The sequence below is a fragment of the Amaranthus tricolor genome, chromosome 3 (genome assembly GCF_026212465.1).
Source record: "Amaranthus tricolor cultivar Red isolate AtriRed21 chromosome 3, ASM2621246v1, whole genome shotgun sequence".
NCBI classification, from domain to species: domain Eukaryota; kingdom Viridiplantae; phylum Streptophyta; class Magnoliopsida; order Caryophyllales; family Amaranthaceae; genus Amaranthus; species Amaranthus tricolor.
This window is the reverse complement of record NC_080049.1, coordinates 9,593,733-9,615,704: the sequence shown is the minus strand read 5'-3', so window position 1 is coordinate 9,615,704 and position 21,972 is coordinate 9,593,733. Positions and strand designations below refer to the sequence as shown.

Here is a 21,972-nt window from a genome sequence, read left to right as displayed (position 1 = left end):
ATTACTCACCATCTCACAAGTCAATAGAAAAAACTCTTTTATGTCCAAGGTTTTCTCCACCTTATAAACCACCTTATAATTTCTAACAGTTAGTTATTTTGGTATGATTGGTTGTTTGAGGGAGAAAATTAATTGTTTCCGTAACTTTTGTAGAGGTAACAAAACACATGTAACCATTACCCTCAAGTAATTGTATTTGTTATTCAAGATTTAAAACAAACAACTAGTAAGGGATTTTGTTACTTGAATCCATTACCTGAGCATCAAAAACCATACCAAACAGCCCCTAAGTTTAATAGTAATAGTATATAACATATCAAACTTGGTCCAAAATGAACTAATTTGATAAATTTTGTTTCATATATTTTTTTTAATACAATATATGCTGAGGGAAGAAAGAGATTTAGGTGAGAATCAAACTCAAAATCTTTTCTGAAATATGACACTTACTCTCCAATTTAACAAGACTTGATTAAGGTGGTATAACCTAAATGGATATTATACATAAACATTTATTTAGATTCTTATATCTAAAAAGGTTTCTTTAAATAAAACTAATATATTGAAATTCACTAAATCAAAATCAAATTATATTATAGTAATCTAAGTTGACCTTATGAATTATTCAAATTACATAGTCAAACTTAACTTAACTTCAATTCGCAACCAACTGACCATTAACAATTAATATTTTGTCAAATGGTAAAATAGGTGGGCACGTGCAATATGCCCTTCCAACCCATAGCCACCAAAAAATTTTTACTCCCACCAATATCCATGCGCGGGTATATTTTTATATTCATGCCTCCTGACTTAAGTAAGCATAAAACTCATCCCTACCCACTATGACCAACTAAGTATGCTCAATAGGTGTACATGGACCTTAAACGGTTAAATCCGCGTCACATATACTCCATATCCATGTTATATGCGCTTTATATAATTATAATTCTTTACAAATTTAATTTTATATATAATTCCATTTAAACTTTTTCATGTAATAGAAAAAATTAATATTTCATAACCATAGACCATTATGGATCCACTATCAACATTTCATAACCATAGACCATAGTCATTAACTACCAAATTCTTAGTGCCATATATAATTTTACCCGGCTGCTCTAGTCAAACACAATAGGTTTGTAATTGTCGCTTAGCTTTGGGCTTTTGGTACACTTCCCGTAAATTTTAAATCAGCGAGCAGAAAAATGGTGAATGAGGTAATAATGAAGAAGAACCCTAAAAATTTGAATTTGAATCCGAATTGGGCTCAGCTTCAACAGGTATTTAATCTTTCTTCCTCTTTTCATTTCCTTTTATTTTCTTTTGCAATTTTGATTCCAGATTTTAATTTTTTTTCATTGTCTTGTCTTCCATAGAAATTGAACATCCAGAATTCGAAACCCAAGCTTCAAGGAAATTCACTGCAATCTGATGGAAGTTCTTCACTTACAGTTTTAGGTCACTTTCTACAATTTTCTCACGCGTAGTTTGTTTACTGTATGGTTTGCTTAATTTCTACTTCCATTTGCAGGAAAACGCAAACGATGCCCTGACTCGGCATCCAATGATTCTCAACCTAATATTCTTGCACCTACTTCCTCTGACTTTAGGTATTTCTTTTAAACGCACTCAATTCCTTTTAGCTTAACCATTTCAAAACTAATATATACACTCATTATTACTGCATGTCAATTTTATTCAAACAAGTTAGAGTTCACCTTAAAAACTAATGGGTAAACATAAGTTTTAATCGATGAAAAAATTTATTTTAGTGTAAAAATGAGTTTTAATCGGTAAAACTTAGTTATAGTTTATGAACAAAAATCAGTTACAGTGAGAGAAATAACTCAATTTCAATTGGTAAAAATAAGTTGTAATCAGCTAAAAGCAAAAATCAAATCAGCAGTTACATTCAATAAAATTCAAGACGACCTTATTGGACAAAAGACGAATATTATTACAAAAAATGAAACTCATACATAGGGAGACACTCTATCAAGCATCTAGGATAGATTCCCCCCCAAGCCCTAAAGGACGTGTTTTTACAAACCATTTAGAGGGGGAAACAAACCATCTAGAATGGATAGTCATCCCACGCGCTAATGGAATACAAAAACCTAATCTTCAACCATCTACGATGGTAAGCAACTATGTCAGCTATAAAGCACGTTATACAGAAGGCTTATGAATAGGTTTATAATCATATTGATTGTCTTTCTTCAGTGTGACAGATGAGGTAGGCATGGATTGCGAGATGGTTGGTGTGAGTCCTCAGGGAAATAAAAGTGCCCTTGGACGAGTGACGTTGGTACCGTTATATTCTTGATTCTCATTTTTAAATTGCTTTCAGCATGCTTAGTTTTAGTGCTTTCATTACTTCGTGTCTTCATCTTCCCTTATATATGTGTTTGAGTCACTTGACAATCTCACAAGGATATAGACACTTTAGTTGTCAAACCGACACCTCAATCATCTTGAAAACATATGCTAAGATTAAAAAGTGCAAATATGAAGAAAAATCATGTCATATGTGCTCAAAAAGGTTATGTGGTAGAAATTTGATAAAATTAGGAAACACGTTAAGCTAAAATTATATACACAAGTGCTTGTATGTAAAGAGTTCATAAAGGAACATGTTTTGCAAATGTCGTGTCCTGACCGTTTTATCCTATTTTGACAGTGTCTCAGTGTATAAAGTTGGCAGCTTTGACATGTCCAACACTTGATATGTACCATACCTGGACACACACTCTACGAGTAACCTAGCTTAACCCTATGTCTATGCTTTTGATTTTTTGCATTCGAATTTCGTGGCTCTTTTTCTTGTTTATAGCTTACCACTTTGTTTGATACGAACACCCGAGACATATTTGTTTATGTTTTGAGGGATAATAAGGAGAAAATTTATTCTTATTATTGTAGTGTATGAGAGAGACAGAGAGAGTATCAGAGTGAAAATTTTAATTTAATAAACATATGAGTGCATAGTGAGACTAGAGCTAAAAATACTGGTTATGTTAGTGACTAATGTGAGGCAATGAAGAAAAAACGTGGTGAATAAAATGAAGTGGATCAAACAAAAAAAACTAGAGTAAGTATTTATTTTGCTTCATTTAATGTGGAACTAGCTTAATGGTATTTGACATTTGAAGGTAAGGCAACTTTGGTGCAATAGAATTTTCTTGTTTTCTTATTTTTATATAAAACCAATTACCCTACTCCTATTACCATAATATTTATAACCTATATAGTTAATTGTTAAAATTGACCTTTACATGAGCAATAGTTTTTATAATACAAAACCATCTTTTGTCTTACTCTGCCTGATTTGAAATGTTTGAAGATTATTTGAACTTGTTATAGTACTGGTTAAGTTTTTAAGTTTTTTAATCAATCATTTATTCATGTATTTGAAATGCCTGACTTCTGTTACTCAAAATTAAGTGCAAGCCTCCTTGTCTTCAATAACAGGGTTTTCTTTTGTTCAAATTTTTCCCTCTTGTTAGAATTCCTTGTTATTGATTTAATGTTATTCAGTTTATAGCAGGTCAATAAGTGGGGAAATGTGATATATGATGAATTTGTCCGGCCTGTTGATCGTGTTGTTGACTTTCGGACACAAATTAGTGGAATACGACCCCGTGATTTGAGGAAAGGTATGCAGCTCTTTATGTGTTGCAGACATGCAGCGCTTTAATTATAACATGAAACTTTAATTTTCGTGTCTTACGGCTTCTATTTTAGCTGTAGCAGGTTTTTTTGGCTCTTATAGATGACCATTACATTGTTCATGTATTAACTAGTCGTGACAAAGATGTCATAATTCATGTAATTATTAGTTGATGACTTAGATATCATCATCATCCTACCCAGTGTATCCCACTCATAGAAAAACTATAGACAGGGTCTGGGGAGGGAAGAACGGCGGCAACTCATACCTATAACGGAGAGCGCGGCCAAAGAAGTCCCCCGGCTCGAGAGAGATAAAGAGACGTAACTACACGGGAAAGATAAATGTGATAAAATAGATTTGGTCTAAATAATTGTGCAATTTTGTTTTTGGATTGTCAATCTTAATTTTTCAATTTGGTTTTTGTGAGTTAGGTCTTATTTATGTCTAATTGCATACATGTTTGTATAATAACCTGCTCTTCACTTTGATTGTAATAATTCGAAACCTTCATGTATGTCTGCATGCATCTTGATGTATGATGAAAAATAAATGCACTATCTTTTACACTTGAGTTAAATGCTTGAGTCTTATGTATTGCCTTTTCTTTTTCTTCTTATTTTTTTAGTGTTTCTCGTAATATGATTTCATTTTTCTTATATATTGTCTTGCAGCAAAAAATTTTCCAACAGTTCAGCAAAAGGTGGCCGAACTGATCAAAGGAAGGATTCTTGTTGGTCATGCTCTGCACAATGACCTCAAGGTTGGTATATATAATTGCAAGAATGGTTTCATTCTTCTAGCTCTTACTTTTAAATTATCAATCTTTTTCTTAATAGGCACTCTTGCTAAGTCATCCAAAGAAAGATTTGCGTGACACTTCAGAATACCAACCGTTTTTGAAGTATGGGGCATGTTGCTGAATGACTCTTACCCTTTTTCATGGCTTTTCTTTCATTACTTTTCTTCTCAAATAGGGCTAAATTAAAATTATCATTTCTTGATTGGATAGAGAAAGTCGTAGAAAGGCACTTCGACATCTTGCTGTTGAGTTTCTTGGTGTGCAGATTCAGAATGGAGAGCATTGTCCTGTGAGTATTTTGACATGACCCATCAAACTATAATATATATATATATATATATATATATATATATATATATATATATATATATTTATTTATTTATTTATTTATTTATTGTAGCAAAAGGTGTACATACTATCTTATAGAGCGTACATATTTTTGTGAAGGAAAAAGTTCATATTATTTACAGAAATGCCATCCGAATATGTACCTCTTTTAAACATGTATGTACACCTTTTAGAAAACGTTTAATTATTTACAAAAAATTGCCACCGAAATATGTACACCATTTAAGCTTTTTTGTACATATTTTTTCGGTTTTCACCACTTTAATTGGTTTTTATATGATCAAAATGTTATATATATATATATATATATATATATATATATATATATATATATATATATATATATATTATGGAACTCATTATTCACTAATGAAAGCACACCAACAATGTCTAAACACAATATTGAATTAGTAATGTTTATACGCTAGTAGCAACTAGTACGCAACTAGACCCCATGTCAATTGACTCATAGCACAACACGCAACCGGAGCAATACAGACAACAACAATACCGACAACAATAGGAGAAATACTGACAACAATAGCACAAAACAATAGGGGAACATCGGCTACAACATCAGTAGCATCGGTCACTACAAGGAACCTTTATAATAAACTGTTTTGTCCCTCCTACACCAACCCTAACCAGAATGGAGGTGCAAATGAGTTTGAAGTAGAAAAATTATCTAAGTCATAGCAGTGCACATGTACCTTACGGGAAACTAGCTGCAAGAAAAGAGAATATACAATGCACATATACATGTAAACTATAAATTCGAAGCTAATTAAGCATTAGATCCTTGCATTTATTGCACTGCTTGACCAATGAGATGGCTGATTACGACGACGAACCAACCATAAAATCTAATTAAATGCACAGAAGGAAAAAAACTACTACACAATCAATTGTAAAAACAAAAAAACCCTAATCCTTAACCTAAAACAGTAAAAAGTATTCCTAAATTCTAAAAAAGGCTGATCAACAACAAAGATTCCCTCCAACAGCATCTTACTCTAGTCGCCCAGCAACATCACATCTTCAAGCCCATGCAGCAACATGGATATATGTTGTGCAGAAATCAGCACCATTGGAACATAACAGGAATCAGACAGTAGGCAGGCAGCAGGAGTTAGACAGTATGCAGGCAGGTAATGGGAATCAGTACCATTGTCCAGAAATCAGTCATCAGACAGTGGGTAAGCGGAAGGAATCAGCACCAAAAGCAATGCCAAAACAGATGAGTGTAGAAATAGCAGATCCAAAAGCAGAACACACATCCTATGATATTAGAAGCAGCAGCCTCACACATGCCATTATAGAAGCAACTGACACAACAATAAAAAATATAGAAAGCAGTAAGAATCCGCACCCAAAGCAGCTAAGTGCACCAACATTTCATAAGCCAAAGATGTCAAATCATTAACATTTATTGTGCTATAACACTAACGGCTCGTTTGATAGGTGACATTAAATGGTGGTAATAGGAATAAAAACTAATGTAATTTTGGTTGAAAAATCTCTGGCTACCTTGATAGTCATGCTTGTTCAACTTCAATCATCTCATTTTCTTCGTAAATTTCATTCCAATGCATAATCATTGAAAGGTGGTAATGAAAATTTGTATACAGAAAAGCTTTTTTATGATCAAAGTTTCATTACCATAAAAATGACATGAACTTTTGATGAAATTTTACACTATAAATCATTTCTATTATCACTATTTAATACCACTAATCAAACAGATTGTAGTCTTTATTTCATATCAATACAACTTCCTCCAATTTGTGCTCAATAGAAGACCAAAAAGTTCCATGAACAACACAAAAATAAATAAAAACCACAAAAATTGCATAAATATTCAATGAAACCAGAAAAAGACTTAATTGAACAAACATGAAATATCGCATAATTATACTCACAACAAATAGAACATGAGCAAATGCAACAGAACAGTAGCAGCCTAAATGCAACACTCAGCAACAGCTTCTTGATAAAACATCTGAAATGTAAACCTGAGACATCTGAAATGAGATTTTTTGAAAGTTAAGAACATAATTCAATCATTGATAGTGTTGACATGGTATTTTTATCAAATACTGGCAGCAAGGCTTTTTCCTCCCTCAAATAATTTAATAGGATCAGAGATTTCTGTGTATTCTGACTAAAGATTCCCCTTGTCTGTATGAATTTGCCGCAATTTTTATTTTCGTTAGTCCTTTAACTTTGCAACATTTTTATTTTAGGAAGTGTCAATACTTTTTTTTTAATTCTTATCCACATATCTTCTCTTATTTTCTCCCACTATTAATTTATCCACACAATATAGTGGCCGCTGTCCTTTTCCTAATACTTGTGTGATTGATGAGTGTTGCAATCTCTTGGAGCCGGATGGAGTAAATTATAGGGTCTATAATTCAACAATTATTTTTAACGAAAAAAAAAACTCAAAATAGTTGTCACCGAAACCTTTAAGAGGTTCTTTGTGAATACCAAATTGCTCATAGGCGGTTTCTGGTTGAAATACTGTTTTAGTAGTGTCGTGTTTGGTATTTTTTGCTGAATTACGTAAGTCTAGGCAGGGTCAATCTTGCTCTCCCTGGCCTTCTCTAGAAATTTTGTGAATCTGTTTTGGGGTAAAGGGGAATAAGTATTTTTGGTTTGATATTTCGATGGAAATTTTGTTAGATGACTAGCTACATCCCTTATTCATACAATTTCAGATGATTGAACCAGTACTGATCTTTATTTCCTCAAACACTGGATTATTCAGATTCATCTGATCAAAGTTGTTTGAGTGGTTTATTCATTTGGGAGATGTTTGCTTTAATAGGAAAATAATAGCTTTTCATGATAATATTTTTCAATGGAAAATGCAATTAAAGATTAATGTTTGATTATTTAGTTTGATGGGAAAGTAGTAAATCAAGTGAAAATAAAGATATTGAGAATGGGAACAGTGGAAGAAAATTTTCTTAACGGGGATTACTATTTTTTTCTGATAATGTTTTTACTCACAAAACCAAACATCCCATGGAACTTTTCATATGGGAATTGCCGAGTTTCCACACAAGCAGGATTGATACTATGTGGTGGTAGTGATGATTTAGCAAGTAAATAAATAAAACTAAAGTTTAAGATTAATCATTTATACTACATTGAGCAGGTGGGCCATTCATATTGTTATGGTGAATTTTTTGCTGATCTTTGTTATTGATTTTTTACTCAAACTAATTACGGTATTTCAGCAACTACCTGGATATATTATTGATTTTAACTTATCTTACTCGTAGGCTGTGAAGTAACATCAACTAACTTGTGTTGCATGCTGCTTTTATCTGTGGTCTCTCAGATTGAAGATGCTCGTGCTGCAATGATGCTTTACCAGAGGCACAAAAAGGAGTGGGAGAGGAATGTCAAAGACCGGTCAAGGCTTATGGAGAAACAAAAGAAACGCAAAAAGCGCAAGAATTCAAGCAAGAAAGTGGCTGTGGAGGTGATTATTATTCCAGTTTTGTTGAATGTTTCTGCTAGTTAACTTCTGTTTTTGGCCCTTGAGAATTTTTATGATATGTTATGTTCCTTCTTAATATTTTAAAAGAAAAGCTTAAATATGCCTAGAGGAAAAGTGTCAACATTTTAGATGCATATAGTTTCCATATAAAGTAATCAGAAGTTCTTGAATCCTCAAAAACAACTTCTTAAATTGTGGTTTTAAAAGCTTCCTTAAGAATATTCTAGGGGCTCCATTATGAGTGGTAGCCCTGGCATAGCATTGTCCTTTGTTTTCCTGCAGGCTCAAAAACCTTTCCAATCTTTTGGATCGGAAAATGTAGTTTTTTCTAGCATAGATAATCGCCTTCACACGAGTGTCTAGTCTCTAGCAAGTTTAAAGAAAATCAACCATGTTTGGAATGTCAAAGTGTTTTTTCTAGAGTAGTGGAATTCGTTCAGCCTATGGGAAACAGTGACATGACGCCCACATCAAGTTCATCATTCATAGTGCAAGGCCTGTGAAGATTAGGGTCCTGTTCAATTACACTCTATCACAATTAGGATCATGTCTAGTTTTATGTTGTCTAATCTGAACTTTTACGAAGACTTGATGGATTCGATTATAATCACAGAGAGTATTGGATTTCCATACAAAAACTCGACAATACTTAATTCTGTTAGGATCCTCTGAACCGTACAAAATGCAATTGCAACAGTTACACATTGTTTCTAAAATAGTTTGTTTTCAACAGTGAAGGAAGGAAATGTGGCACCTGACAGCTTCATTAGTGGGCTCCTTTTGCACCTGAGAAATATGTGAACAAATAGGGAGCAAGAGAAGTGGTAAACCTAGATAAGATCAAAATTGGAAGCAGCACTACTTCCAAAAAGCCACTGAGTTTTGGCTCAAATGGTGTACCTGCAAAAACTATGAGCAGAGAAAACAATATATAAGTGGAAAGTTAAGATATCTCTGTTTCACTTGATTTGATTTTGATTCTTTGGTTCGTTTCTCTTTTAATTGGTGTCTTTGTAAAGTGGCATTTTCTGTGACTGTCCATTGCCTAATCCTCCTTTACCAACAAATTTTGCATACTGTACTTTCTCTGTTTTTTTAAGTTGTACTCATGTTTGACTTTGGTACTATTTATCAACCAGATTACCTAGCTTATTATCGGTAATCTATAAGTTAAAACATAGTTATATGAGATTTTGTTTCAATTATTTTGATTGAAAGTTTATTAATTTTTAGTTTTTATAATTTTTTAATCTACATAATTAGATAGAATATTAATGATTGAAAACGTGCATTGGGTGATGTGAAAATACAAATGATGCGAGTATAAGGAGGTTTTTGTTTCTTTTTAAAATTATATTGATTAGTTATTCATGGGAGATTATACCATAAAAAATATGGAGATGAAATAAAAAGAAAAATAGAGTTTGTGGATGAAATGAGGAGAAAAGTTGATGTGGATGAGATATAACAGAAAATGTGAGGTTATAAAGATTAATATAAAATATAGTAAAAGCAGGAGCCAATCAAGAAAGAATAGTATAGCAAATTCAGGAGTAATATGTAAAGTATTGAAGTATTAATTTGATTATTGCAATTTTCTGCCTGTTATTTCTAGGCATACTTGCTTTCTAATAAAATTCAACTCTAATTTTAAAAGGATTCACAATTTTGGGTAATCCAGTTGCATTCCAAATTTCTATCTTCTTTTTCTTCCTGATATTATTTTACACAATTTTTTTTTCATTTACCTCCCTAAAGATTAGTCATTTTTTTAAGAGTCATTTTTATGTTATTATATGCTTTATTTAATTGCACCTACTGCTTTATTTATCTGAAAAAAAAAATCTTACATTTTCTAAAACTTAATTACTCTTTATTTTCATGTAATTTGTGTTAATTTATTTTGAAATAATTTGTTAGACTACTTATTTTGTTAATTATTATTGTGGTTAGTGAGAACCGTTAATTATTCAATTTAGCATTAAAATAACTAATAACAATAATTAATTGAGAATCTAAAAGAAGTCTCTCTAATTGCATGTAAATAATAAAAAAATTAAAAATATAAATGATTTTGTAAACGTTATTATGATTTGGATCATACAAGTTAATGTATGCAACTATCACTTAGTTTACACTACAAAAACTACCTATTTTATACCACCTTTTACAAAAAATTACATATTCTATTTTTTTTCCAAAAACTACTTTATAAGACATAAATATACCCTTCCCTTCGGCCTTTTTCATTTTACCTCCAATTTCCTCTTTTCCCCAAAATTTTTTCTTATAAAAACTGTCAGGCCAATTCATTGCATATCTTTCTGTTCTTTTCTTTCTAATACTCCTACCTCTCGTTCTTATAACTGGAATGTCCAAGGTTGATTGGTATGATTGTGGTGTTCCATTGCAAAGAAAACTTTGCAGACCAAGTAGAATCCTGAAAGGAGGTTTAAGACCTACAAGTTCTATGACCCCAATATCAATTGGAGGGGCTGCAAGAAGTTTATTTGGCTGGATGAACTTGAAATGATGGATTGGCAACGGGAGGTAACAAACACCCTTGTTGAGAAGAAGAGGCAATTGTCAATTAAAGTTAAGATGTTCAATTCAAAAGTTTCTTTCTTGGAACATGAAAAGGAACACTCCATTGTAGAATTGGAGGAGCTGAAGAAGAAAATGAGCAATGAGAGAAAGCGGGGAAAAAAATAATGGACTTGTAGGCTTAGATGTTAAGGGCTATGTATTAGGTTTCTTTTATTTGTGTTTTGTTGGGATTATAATAGTAATTTCTTATTGACCAAGCTATGAGCAAATGTCTACATGCATGAATGCAATTAATGGTAATAACGTAGTGTTGTTCTGTTCAATTGTTTTCTGTGCATTATAGCTACTTGAATGATGCAAATTGTTGGTGTTGTGCAATATAGCAACATGAAGGGTAATTAATGTCAGTTTGTGTTTAGTGCAATATAGAAACATTATGAATGCTACAAATTGTTTGTTTTGTTAAATAGTGCAACTAGAATAAAATGAATTGTGTACTGTGGGTAGTGAACTACAATGCAAATAGAAACATTACATTATGCCAACCACAATGCAAATTACATACAAAAGTAAGTTCTTACAAATGTTCAAGCCTGCAAATAGTAACATTAAGTTCTTACAAACATTAAACTATGTCTACTACACATAATGTTCTACAATTGATTACAACTTAAAGCTTGATTAACAAGCACAATTATCTAAATTTACTACTTTGATCTACTACATTATGTGATGTTTTGATCTACTACATTATGTGATGTTTTGGATTGATGATGAGAACTTGATGAAGTTTGGATTGAAACAACTCTTGGTATAACGAACATCTTTGTTCCCTTTTTTTTTTGCTCCCAACAGCACATAACTTCTCTCTTCTTCCTTCTGATGGTGAGGTCATTAATGGACATGCTTGCTGGTGAAGTGGTATAGGCATTTTTGGAATTGCTAAAGTTTTAGGGGTGGAAGTAAGGATTGTTAGAGTAGCGGGAGTTTTAGTGGCAAGTGTTGGGATAGATCGTTGGGGCTGGTTGCTAGCTGCATTTGGTGTTGTTGATGATGATAAAATGGACCCCTTCTTAGGCCTTCCTTTCTTTGACTTCTCCACTGTGAAAAGGGGTTTTGGAGGGTTATTTTTCTAGAATAGGACTACCTAAGGGTGTCTTTTAGATTTAGGGTTTGGATTTAAGGGTAATTTACATCCTTGTCCTTTAGTGGTGGTCCTTTTTTCACATGTGCACTTGTACTTTCCACATCATCCCAACCTTATTTACCACATCACCCTCATCCATATCCATCTTATTTCCTAACCTGCACACATCATCATTACTTTTCATGGCATCTGCCACTTCATCATTTTCCATTTTTATTTTGGCTTTATTCTTAGTGGTTGTCTTGGGATCTTCACCTTTGCCATCACCTTCATAAACAACATATAGATGGTACCAACCATCAATTTCAAGACTTTCTAAGAAGACTGGGATGCTTTTATCATCCTTGATTTCTGCCCATATCATCAAATCCTAACTCTTTCCTAATTCAATGTGCCATTTCGAAATAACAAACCTCCTCTGTGTTTAGGTGTAAGATATAGATTTCCATTATGTCTATTGGAATTACCTTTTTATCCCTACTAAGGGTGGGAGGGAGGCTCTAAATTTAAAGCAAGTCAATGTATCAACATAAACTTCTTCATCTCCAAATTGAAAATTCACCATTGTTGGTCCTCATCTTAACCATGCAAAGAGTTACAATTTGCAGTCTATTCATAGCTACTGATGTGGAGATTGAAGACATCCACACACTTAAATGCTGTAATAATCATGAAGAGTACTTGACAGAATTAGAGTTTCCAATTCAGATGCCAACCCATTAAGGTCATGTGAAGTGGATGTCATTTTGCGCGTGAAGTGGAGGTTTTAAAAAATCATGTGAAGCTACTCAAAGTTGTAGTAAAGATTTTGGGAATTGTATGTTTACTTCTATTTGCACTATGATTAGGAAATTAAGTTGTTGTTGTGAAATAGTAAGTTTAATTAGTTACTCAAATTAAAAATATCAGATTTGATATATGATTAAAGCTATGCAATGTGATGTGAGCCCTTTTTGGATTTCTTTGAAAAATAAACATAATGTACTCATTGTTTACATTTATAAATTGATATGAATATGCATCTTCATTCTAACAGTATGTCATAACTGCAAATATCTATTTTCATTCATAAGATTTGATTGTAGTCATAAAAAGGTGTGTATTAGTTACATAAGGCATAAGTTCACTATAAGTTCCAAATAATAAGCATAACATAGTTCTAAGTTTAACAGTAGTGATTAAATATCAGACTGAATGGTTCAAGCAGCTTGTCAAGATGATGCCTTTGTTGAAGTACTGTTACCCTTCTTTTGTTTAGCTGTCAACCCACCCGTGCAAGTCTTCACATTATGCCCAAACTCCTCACATCTACCACAATTCACAATCTTAAAACTCTTCCCTTTCTTTCTTCATCTGCATCTTTCTTTCTATTTAAAAGGTCTTCCAACATATCTCTTTATGATTGAAGGCTTAATCATGGGAAACTCCATATCAGGCCAATGTTTAGTGTCTAGAATGGATCTAATAGTTTTTGCATAAGCTTGCTGGTACATCTTACAAGTGTACCATTCACTGCAGAACCTTATGGGATCTTGGCTTGAATGTAGAATGTTTTGGGGATCGATCGACTTGTTTGAATGGGTGAATCATCAAACACATGTAGATCAATAGTGTTATCAAGTGGTTTATTTCCTCTTTTCAATTCCTTTTTTTCTAATTTCTCTTTATTGGGGGGGGGGGGGGGGGGGGGGGGGGAGGGGGGGGGGGGGTAAGGGGGAGTTTGGATGCATGGGTGGAATCCACTTTGATGACATGATTAATTGGGCGTTTAAACAACAGGTGTATCTATATCTATCATCATAAACCGAGGACTGCTCAAGAATGGTATTAAGTGTTACAGGGGACAAAGGAACATGGATTTCTGGGATAGGGGTCTGTGATGCTTATGGTTGTAAAGCCCCACGACTTCTAATTAATTTCATCAAACTACTTTCTTAATCAAGTGTCCTAACCCAAATGTAAATCATATATTTTTCAAGTATGCTCTCAAACATTTTCATCAAGTCTTGTTCACAATTCAGTTTAATTTATTTGTTTTCTAAACATATGCAAATGAAGGAAAATTCAAGCATGATTTTACCAATTCTAAGATACTCATCTTCCCAATCCATTATCAGCTCTAACAAAGTAACCTTATCCGTATCATCTACACTAAAGTCAATATCATGACACTACCAGGTAAAACTTAACACCACATATTATTTGATTCTGCAAATCAAATCAATGACACAATTAAAAGCAATAGATCCCTAATTTTCGCAATAAACAAGTAAATAAAAGACACAATCAAAATCAAATAGCATGCAAACATTAATCATACTACAATTAAGCCCTAGTTTCAACCATAAACTAGTAAATAAAACAAATTCAAAGGTCTAAATAATGGCCATTAACTTAATAAACCCTAATTTGTCGCCATATATTACTTCGAAAAAACTTAGATTTATCAAAGATTACCTCAATAGTAGAAAAAGAGGGTGTGGGGAAGATTGGTTTGATGACGCCTTTGTGAAATTTAAGGTTACATGAAAGGGAAGAAGAGTTCATGTAAGAGAAGTTTAACGAGTGAGGATGATTGGTTTAAAGAGAAGTTTTTGAAAAAATAAACTTAAAATAAACTTAACAGTTACTTAATTGTTTTTTGCTATTAATGTTACCGAAAACATAAGCAGACAAGTATGATGTCATGCCGAGGAAAAATCTGTAAACTTAACAGTTACTTAATTGTTTTTTGCTATGGTTAATGTAAATCATCAAATGATTAGATGTACAAGTGCATTATATATACACCAAAGTCATATCTCTTCATATGCTTTACTTTGTTCCATATGATATAATGAAGATAAATGTATCTTTATATGTACAATCTATGTTCCAACTAACATATATAATATATGTTTTAGTAATCTATTAAAAACTATGCTTGTAATCAAACAATGCAATAAACTAACACTATAATATCAGTAAGCATCTTATATTATGTGGGAAACTTTTATCTTATCAATACTTATATGTGTAACATCATAAGATCTGATTATATTTAGTAGTAAACTAATCGAATTATTAAACAAATCAGAGTTGGTTTAAGTAAAATGTTATGATCATTTATAATAAACAAATACATTTTATCTTCATAAATTGTCCTATTTATATATAGTGTTCACACTTCATTAAAGGAAATCTAATTCCTTCTATATCCTACTTGTCAACCACAAAGTTCCCATATCACTTAATGTCAAATTTAAAAGAATAATGAAAACTTATGTCATCCATAAAAATGTTCAAATTTATTGCCTGAAATCTAACTGTCAAAACAAATGATTTATACTTTAATCCATTTGAGCACGATCATGCATTTTAGTTCTTACTCTTCCAAGAGGCCAAAGACACCAATCCTACTATCCAATCTTTTATAACCAAAACTCCTACTTAATTTTTAGCAACCCTAAGCATTTCCTTTACTGCTTCCTTTTACGATATAATATTTGAGAATGTCAAAGGCATACTAATCACTAAATGAGAATAGTGTCATACTCATAATCAAAGGAATCCACTAATTGCAACAATGAAATTCTTCAAATAATTTTTGAAAAACATCAGAAAAGTCTATCTAATATGTATCACTATTACATATCTATGTAAATGACTAAGAATCTTTGTGTCTCTATTTTCCATTAAATTGCGCTATTAGACAACTTACAAATTAGTCCATAAATAAATCGTTTAGTCCAATTTATTGATTCAAACTAGGGATAAATAGTATTTTAAGTAACTTTGTTCACTTAATAGGATTTCATTCATTAAATCACGTATTTGACAAACCTATTGAATGTTGTGAAATACTTTGAACAATTATCTAACACTAAACCATTGTTAAATAAGAACTATACTCCAACGATAAACATAAACAAATACATTCAAGTGTCTTTAAATATATGACTAAATTCTAAAATAGTACACATTTAAAACCACTTTCATATATTCGTAGATCTCAAACCCTAGTATGACTCACATGCTTAGGTTGAGGCATTGGTTTAGTTAACAAATTAAAAATATTGTCATTCGCATGAGTTTTGCAAACCTTCACATCTTTCCTTTCAATAATCTCATAAAAATATATGAAACTTTTGCGCACATGATTGGGCTTCAAAGGAAGCCTATGCCGTTTGTAACAAAGGGGACTACTACTAGCTTAATAATAATTTCTTTATCAATAGTCTCAAGAGTTACTTCACTTTCCACTCTATACACTAAATAATGACCATTAGTTCTTCTCAAGTACTATAAGATATTATTAGCTACCTTCCATTGTGCATCACTTGTATTTGATTGGAATATTCTACATATACTCAAAGTATAAGATATTTGTGCGAGTACAAAATTTTTGGCATATCTAATAGACCCTATCAATGAAACATAAGGTATAATAATCATCTGCTTAATCTCATCATAGTCTAAAGAACATTATTTCATGCTAAGTGATAAAATATGTTGCATGGGGAGGAATCCTCAATTTCAATTTACATGTTGAACCAAGTAAGGACCTTCTCAATATAAGTCCTTGACTTAGTCCAATTGATTGTTTAGGCTTACCTATATATATCTTGATCCTCAATATGTACTTAGCTTCACTAAGGTCTTTGTCGAGAAATAACTCTTTTAGCCATTTCTTAACCAAGTCAAGCATGTGAATATCGTTTCTTATGAGTAATACGTCATCTACATATATAACCAAAAAAACAATGCCACTCCACTAAAATTTTTGTGAACACAAGCTTCATCTTTATATTTGTGAAAACAATAATATTTAATTACTTCATCAAATTAGATTCAAGCTCCGAGGTGCTTACTTTAGTCCTTAAAAGGAATTTTAAAGCTTGCATAACCTTCATGTACACATCCTCTTTTAAGAGTCCATTCAAGAAAGTTCTTTTGACATCCATCTACCAATTTTCTTAATCATAGATGCAACAATTGCTAACTATGACCAAATGGATCAAAGCATCAATACTTGTAAAAAGATTTCATTATATTCTATACCATGAACTTGTTTGTAACCTTTTGCTACCAACCTTACATTAAAAACACTAATGTTTTCATCCTTGTTTGTGTTCAATTTGAAAACCCATTTGCAAACATTAGGTGTTACCTCATAAAGCATATCGACCAAGTCCCATACTTGATTTTTAAATATGAATTCCATTTCAGACTTCATGGATCCAAGACATTTTTCAGAGTCTTGAACCGCCAAGGCACTTTTGTAGCTAGTTGGTTCATCATGTTCTGGATTCATTATTTCAAAAATTTTAGTCAACAAGAAATCAATAAATCCTTTTAATTAGTTATTAAGTCGACTCAACCTGCGTAGGGCACCAAAAGAAGAAATATCCTTCTCAATAATTTGAGAATTTTTGCATGAACTAGGTACGAGTGGAGCAGTAGGAGATGGTGTTGGAATCACTTCCTCTAGCACAGGGTCATGCAAGTAAAATCTATCATGCATTGGCTACACTTCCTCAACTATAGGCATTTGCATAAGTATTTCTACTTCTAACATGGAGTGATCTATATCCATTTGTTATGGTTCTCATATAACTCCCACTTTCCTTTTAGGAAAAGAAATCATTTTCGTGAAATACTATCATCAGCATCAAACACTTTGTTCTCATGATAATTTTAGAAATAATAGTCCTTTGTTTCTTTAAAATAATCTACAATAAAACATTTGTCGACTTTAGGTAAGAGTTTATCTAATTTTAAACGTTTTACATATGCCTCACAAGTTACAACCTCAAATACATTGAAAAGATAAGCTAGGAACATTTACTCTCCGTAACTTATATGAAGTCTTTTCTACTACCTTAGATGGAGCCCAATTTAGTGTAAAAATAGGTTTTTTGAGAGCATATCTCCAGAAGGACATTAGAAAGTCAACAAGACTTATCATAGGTCGAACCGTATCTATTAAAGTTATATTTCTCCTTTAAAACACACCATTCAATTGAGGTGTTTCATGATGAGCCCATTGTGAAAGAATTCCATAACTTTTCAAATAACTAATGAATGATTGGCTCAAATATTCAACATAATGATAAAGATCGTAATGCTTTAATTGTCTTACCAAGTTGGTACTCTACTTCCTATTGGAATTCTTTGAACATTTCAAATGATTATGACATGTTTTTCATAAAGTAATTATAACCATATTTACTTAAGTTATCAGTGAAGATGATGAAGTAGTTATAACCTCTACTAGCTTTTGTATTCATTGGTACATAGACACTAGTATTTATTAGGCCCAAAAGTTTACTCGTCCTATCACTTTTTCCAATAAAAGGTTTTTCCCCCTCAAATAAGATTCATGCACATTAAAAGTTACATACTCAACCCTAATGTAATATCTAAAATAGTTACACGGTTTTAATTAAAAAATAAATAATAATAATAATAATAATAATAATAATAATAATAAATAAATTAATTAATTAAATAATCAATATATTTAATATCAAAAATTAAGATTTTCGAATAAAATTGAATTATAATTTTATTTTTTTGTTTTGAAACTAAAAAAAATTTAATTGTTAAAATCCAATAAGTTACACGTAAATAAAATACAACTAAAAAAAATTAAATTGTTAAAACCCTGTAAGTTACATGTAAGTTTTCCTAACCTCCTACTCCCACTTTCTCCTGTCATCCCACTCTTCCCTCAACTTTTCCTTATCCAACAATTTCCACCCATATAAATTGATGATGTTATTTTTTAATTTCTTTTCACCATTATCAGTTTATTTTTCTTTTTCTTCTAACTCCTTTTCTCTCATTAACCATTCTTTTTTATTTACAACTATTATTAATTTTTCTTCTCCTTTACAGCATTTTGCAATTTCTTGCTATTTTGTTGTCTACAATTATAAATAACAATTATACTTTAGATATTAGATTTGTAGACGAAGGTTATTAAGAGCGTAGGTTAATGTTCTAGACTCGTTTGATAAGGTAATTCTCATATCCATCCAATTAGGATTAACTCGCTAAAATTATGTGCTAAGTGATTATTAATGTATTTAAATGAGATGCATGATTTTGTTTATATTATACTTTATATACTTATTACTTAAATTATATTAAATCTACTACTATTTTTGTTAAAGGTTTAATTTATAATATTATTTTGATGAAATTTGAATTATTATTTAATAACAAATTTAAAGCCGTTAAATTTGAAAGAAAAATATTTATGATATTAATTTCTGCTGCCACCATTAAATGTAAAAATAATATTTTAAAAAATGAGATTTCAATTAGATATTCTTAAAATATATATTTAGTGGAAAAATTTGTGATCATAAAATGAAATATGTAATGCATGCTTGATTATATGATTATGTATTTACGGCTAGTTATTTAAATATATTAAATCACTTTAAGTGAAACATGAGAGAAATGAAGCTCTGATATTTGTTGTGATCCAAGTATAAGGGTGATGAATAGGTTATCCAGTTTGGTTAGTATAGCTACCGGTAGGTTTATATTTCTGATACTTGATACTATTTTGGTTCTTCCTTCTATTTGTTGTGATCCAAATAGGAGGGGTGTGTACACTAAAGTTATCTGAGACTACTCTGCTGGACTTGAATTATTTGGGGTGATGACCTCTTGATGAATTAGGTATAAGGGTAAAGCCTCGACCTACTGGTGTTCTCGTTCCCTCGATTTACTAATTGAATATGTATTTGTCATTAAGAAATTTCAAATTAGTTAGCTGGTTGACGAGAACTAACGTGATATTATATTGTTTACACAAATTGATTCTTAACTCAACTACGTATTATTTTCTTAAACTATTTTCATACTTAATTATTTTATGGGAAAGAGTTGAAATTACTCAAATTTCCTGATTTTGGAGTTTTTCCCTTTCCTTTCTTGCATTATTATTTTTGCAAGTTATTGATCGCGTAGGGATCGTGGAGTGAGATTCACCTAGAAAATTATTTTTTATTATAGTCATGTCTCAGTTTAAATTTTACTTCAGTTGTAAGACCTTTTTAGTTGGCTTAATTTTATTAAGTTATAAATAACAATGTCAATAGGAATTATTGATATTTGTTCAATTTAATTACTGTAAATGATAGTTTAATTATTATAAATTAATAAATGGAGATTAAAATAATTTTTAGTTTTAAAAATGGGCCGAGTTGCGCCGGGCCAGACTTTTAAAGCCTAGCCCATTTTAAGCCCATATTAAGTTTAAATCGCCTTATCCAACACGGCCCATATTTATTTAAGACCGGTCTGACCCTTATCTAATCCATAGAACACCCCTAGTGCATCTTATGTTATTTGGTAATTTTATCTCGATACTTATATATATGACCTTATAGTACATGATTAAAACTAAAATTAGTAGTATTCAACTAATACCTTCGTCTTTAAAGATAATTTGTTAACTTTAAGACTCATGTCAACTAACGACTCACAAAGTCATTAATTAGTCATCATCAAAATTAATACTCCTTATCAACTATTAGCCATCAACACTTTTATTAACCACTTAAGCATGAACAATCAATAAATTAATATTAACTAATTTGAATTGTTCTCTTCAATTTTCAATTCAACGTATATATATTAATTATATTTAAACTTTTTTTCTTTTGTTAACGTTAAGGTCGAAAAACCCCATATAAATAAGGGGATTGTAAGAATCAAACCTTTATAATAAAACCTTAAACCACCATAAACCAAACTATGATTATCTACATAAATAGTATATTTATTTTTATTTATTCAAGAGATTCTCATAAGCACATTCATAGCATCCCTAAAGATAAAAGGCGAAGTGATTCTCGAATGAAGGGAGAAAAACATGCGATGACTAGGACATCAAATGAAAGCACTTACAATAATGATCATAATAAACACAAAGGTCCGTCTTTATCTTTATGATAGTCTGAGTCCACTATGAGTCGCTTAGCCGCATAAATGGCACAATAATTGTAATTTGTGAACCTTATTAACTAATCTCCAATTGTCTCATTCTATTTTTTTATACTATTTATCGATCACTTTTAATTTGTATTTTATTTTTAATTTAAATATTAAAATATAGTCATGTGAAATCTTGTTAGATTGTTCTAATATACATTTTATTAATATTATTTTTTATAATTTTTAATCATACATAGTTAGATAGAGTGTAAAAACGAAATGGGATCGGAGAGAGTATTAATTAAGGAGAAGATTAGAATGAAAAATTCCTTGACAGCGCACAAAGTTAGTCTCTCCAATAGTGATTGACCACCCAAAAGCTCCTTTTGTTTTGTTTAATTAAACCCAATTGCTCAAATATCACTACCCATCCATTACATTTCTAGTATAGTCTTCTCTTTGAATTTCTATTTATAGCTCAAACAATAACACATATAATCCAAGTTAACTAACCACATTTATGTCTCCCAACATGAAGAAAATTGCTACCCTCCTCTTCCTTGCTCTCTTCTTTACTTTTGGTAAGCTTTATTTTCTATCCTTTTTAAGCTTATCTATGTCATTGCTTTTGTGTTTATCACCTATTTGATTTTCTCTACCAAGTAATAAAACCCATAAAAATAATTTAATATCAATTTTATAAGTCATAATTAATGAAAATTGTACTCCCTCCGTTTCAAATTATTTGTGCATTTTAAGTTTTTTCACTTTATAAAAGAGAAATTTAAATTTTATTTTTAAAGTATATATTCAAGACAAAATGTATTCATATGGGATCTTGTTAAATTTGTCTTGATACATCGAATTTTAATATATAACTTTTACAATTTTTTATCATGCGTACTATTAGATATTAAGGCTCAAAATTTACGTCGAAATACGTGAAAAAGTAAATGCACAAATAAAAGAAATGAAGAAAATATTAAACATTTTTTTAGCATTCACAC

General features: G+C 31.2%; 1 protein-coding gene across 4 annotated transcripts; it reads left to right on the top strand.

Annotated features, from left to right (window-relative positions):
* The first annotated feature begins 1,066 nt into the window (after window positions 1-1,066).
* On the top strand, window positions 1,067-10,077 carry LOC130809491 (uncharacterized). Of its 4 annotated transcripts, none has more exons than XM_057675289.1 (10): window positions 1,067-1,286; window positions 1,383-1,464; window positions 1,538-1,616; window positions 2,230-2,314; window positions 3,554-3,662; window positions 4,351-4,439; window positions 4,516-4,580; window positions 4,689-4,767; window positions 8,176-8,319; window positions 9,071-10,074. In XM_057675289.1, the coding sequence occupies exons 1-10, from the start codon at window positions 1,212-1,214 to the stop codon at window positions 9,071-9,073; spliced, it is 810 nt and encodes a 269-aa protein (XP_057531272.1). In that variant the 5' UTR covers window positions 1,067-1,211; the 3' UTR covers window positions 9,074-10,074. The 4 variants fall into 4 exon arrangements, with proteins under 4 accessions (XP_057531272.1, XP_057531269.1, XP_057531270.1 ...); XM_057675286.1 differs by lacking the exon at window positions 9,071-10,074 and adding an exon at window positions 5,902-6,181 and having other exon boundaries at window positions 1,121-1,286; window positions 3,551-3,662; window positions 8,176-8,311; XM_057675287.1 differs by lacking the exon at window positions 9,071-10,074 and adding an exon at window positions 5,902-6,181 and having other exon boundaries at window positions 1,122-1,286; window positions 8,176-8,311.
* Window positions 10,078-21,972: the final 11,895 nt, after the last annotated feature.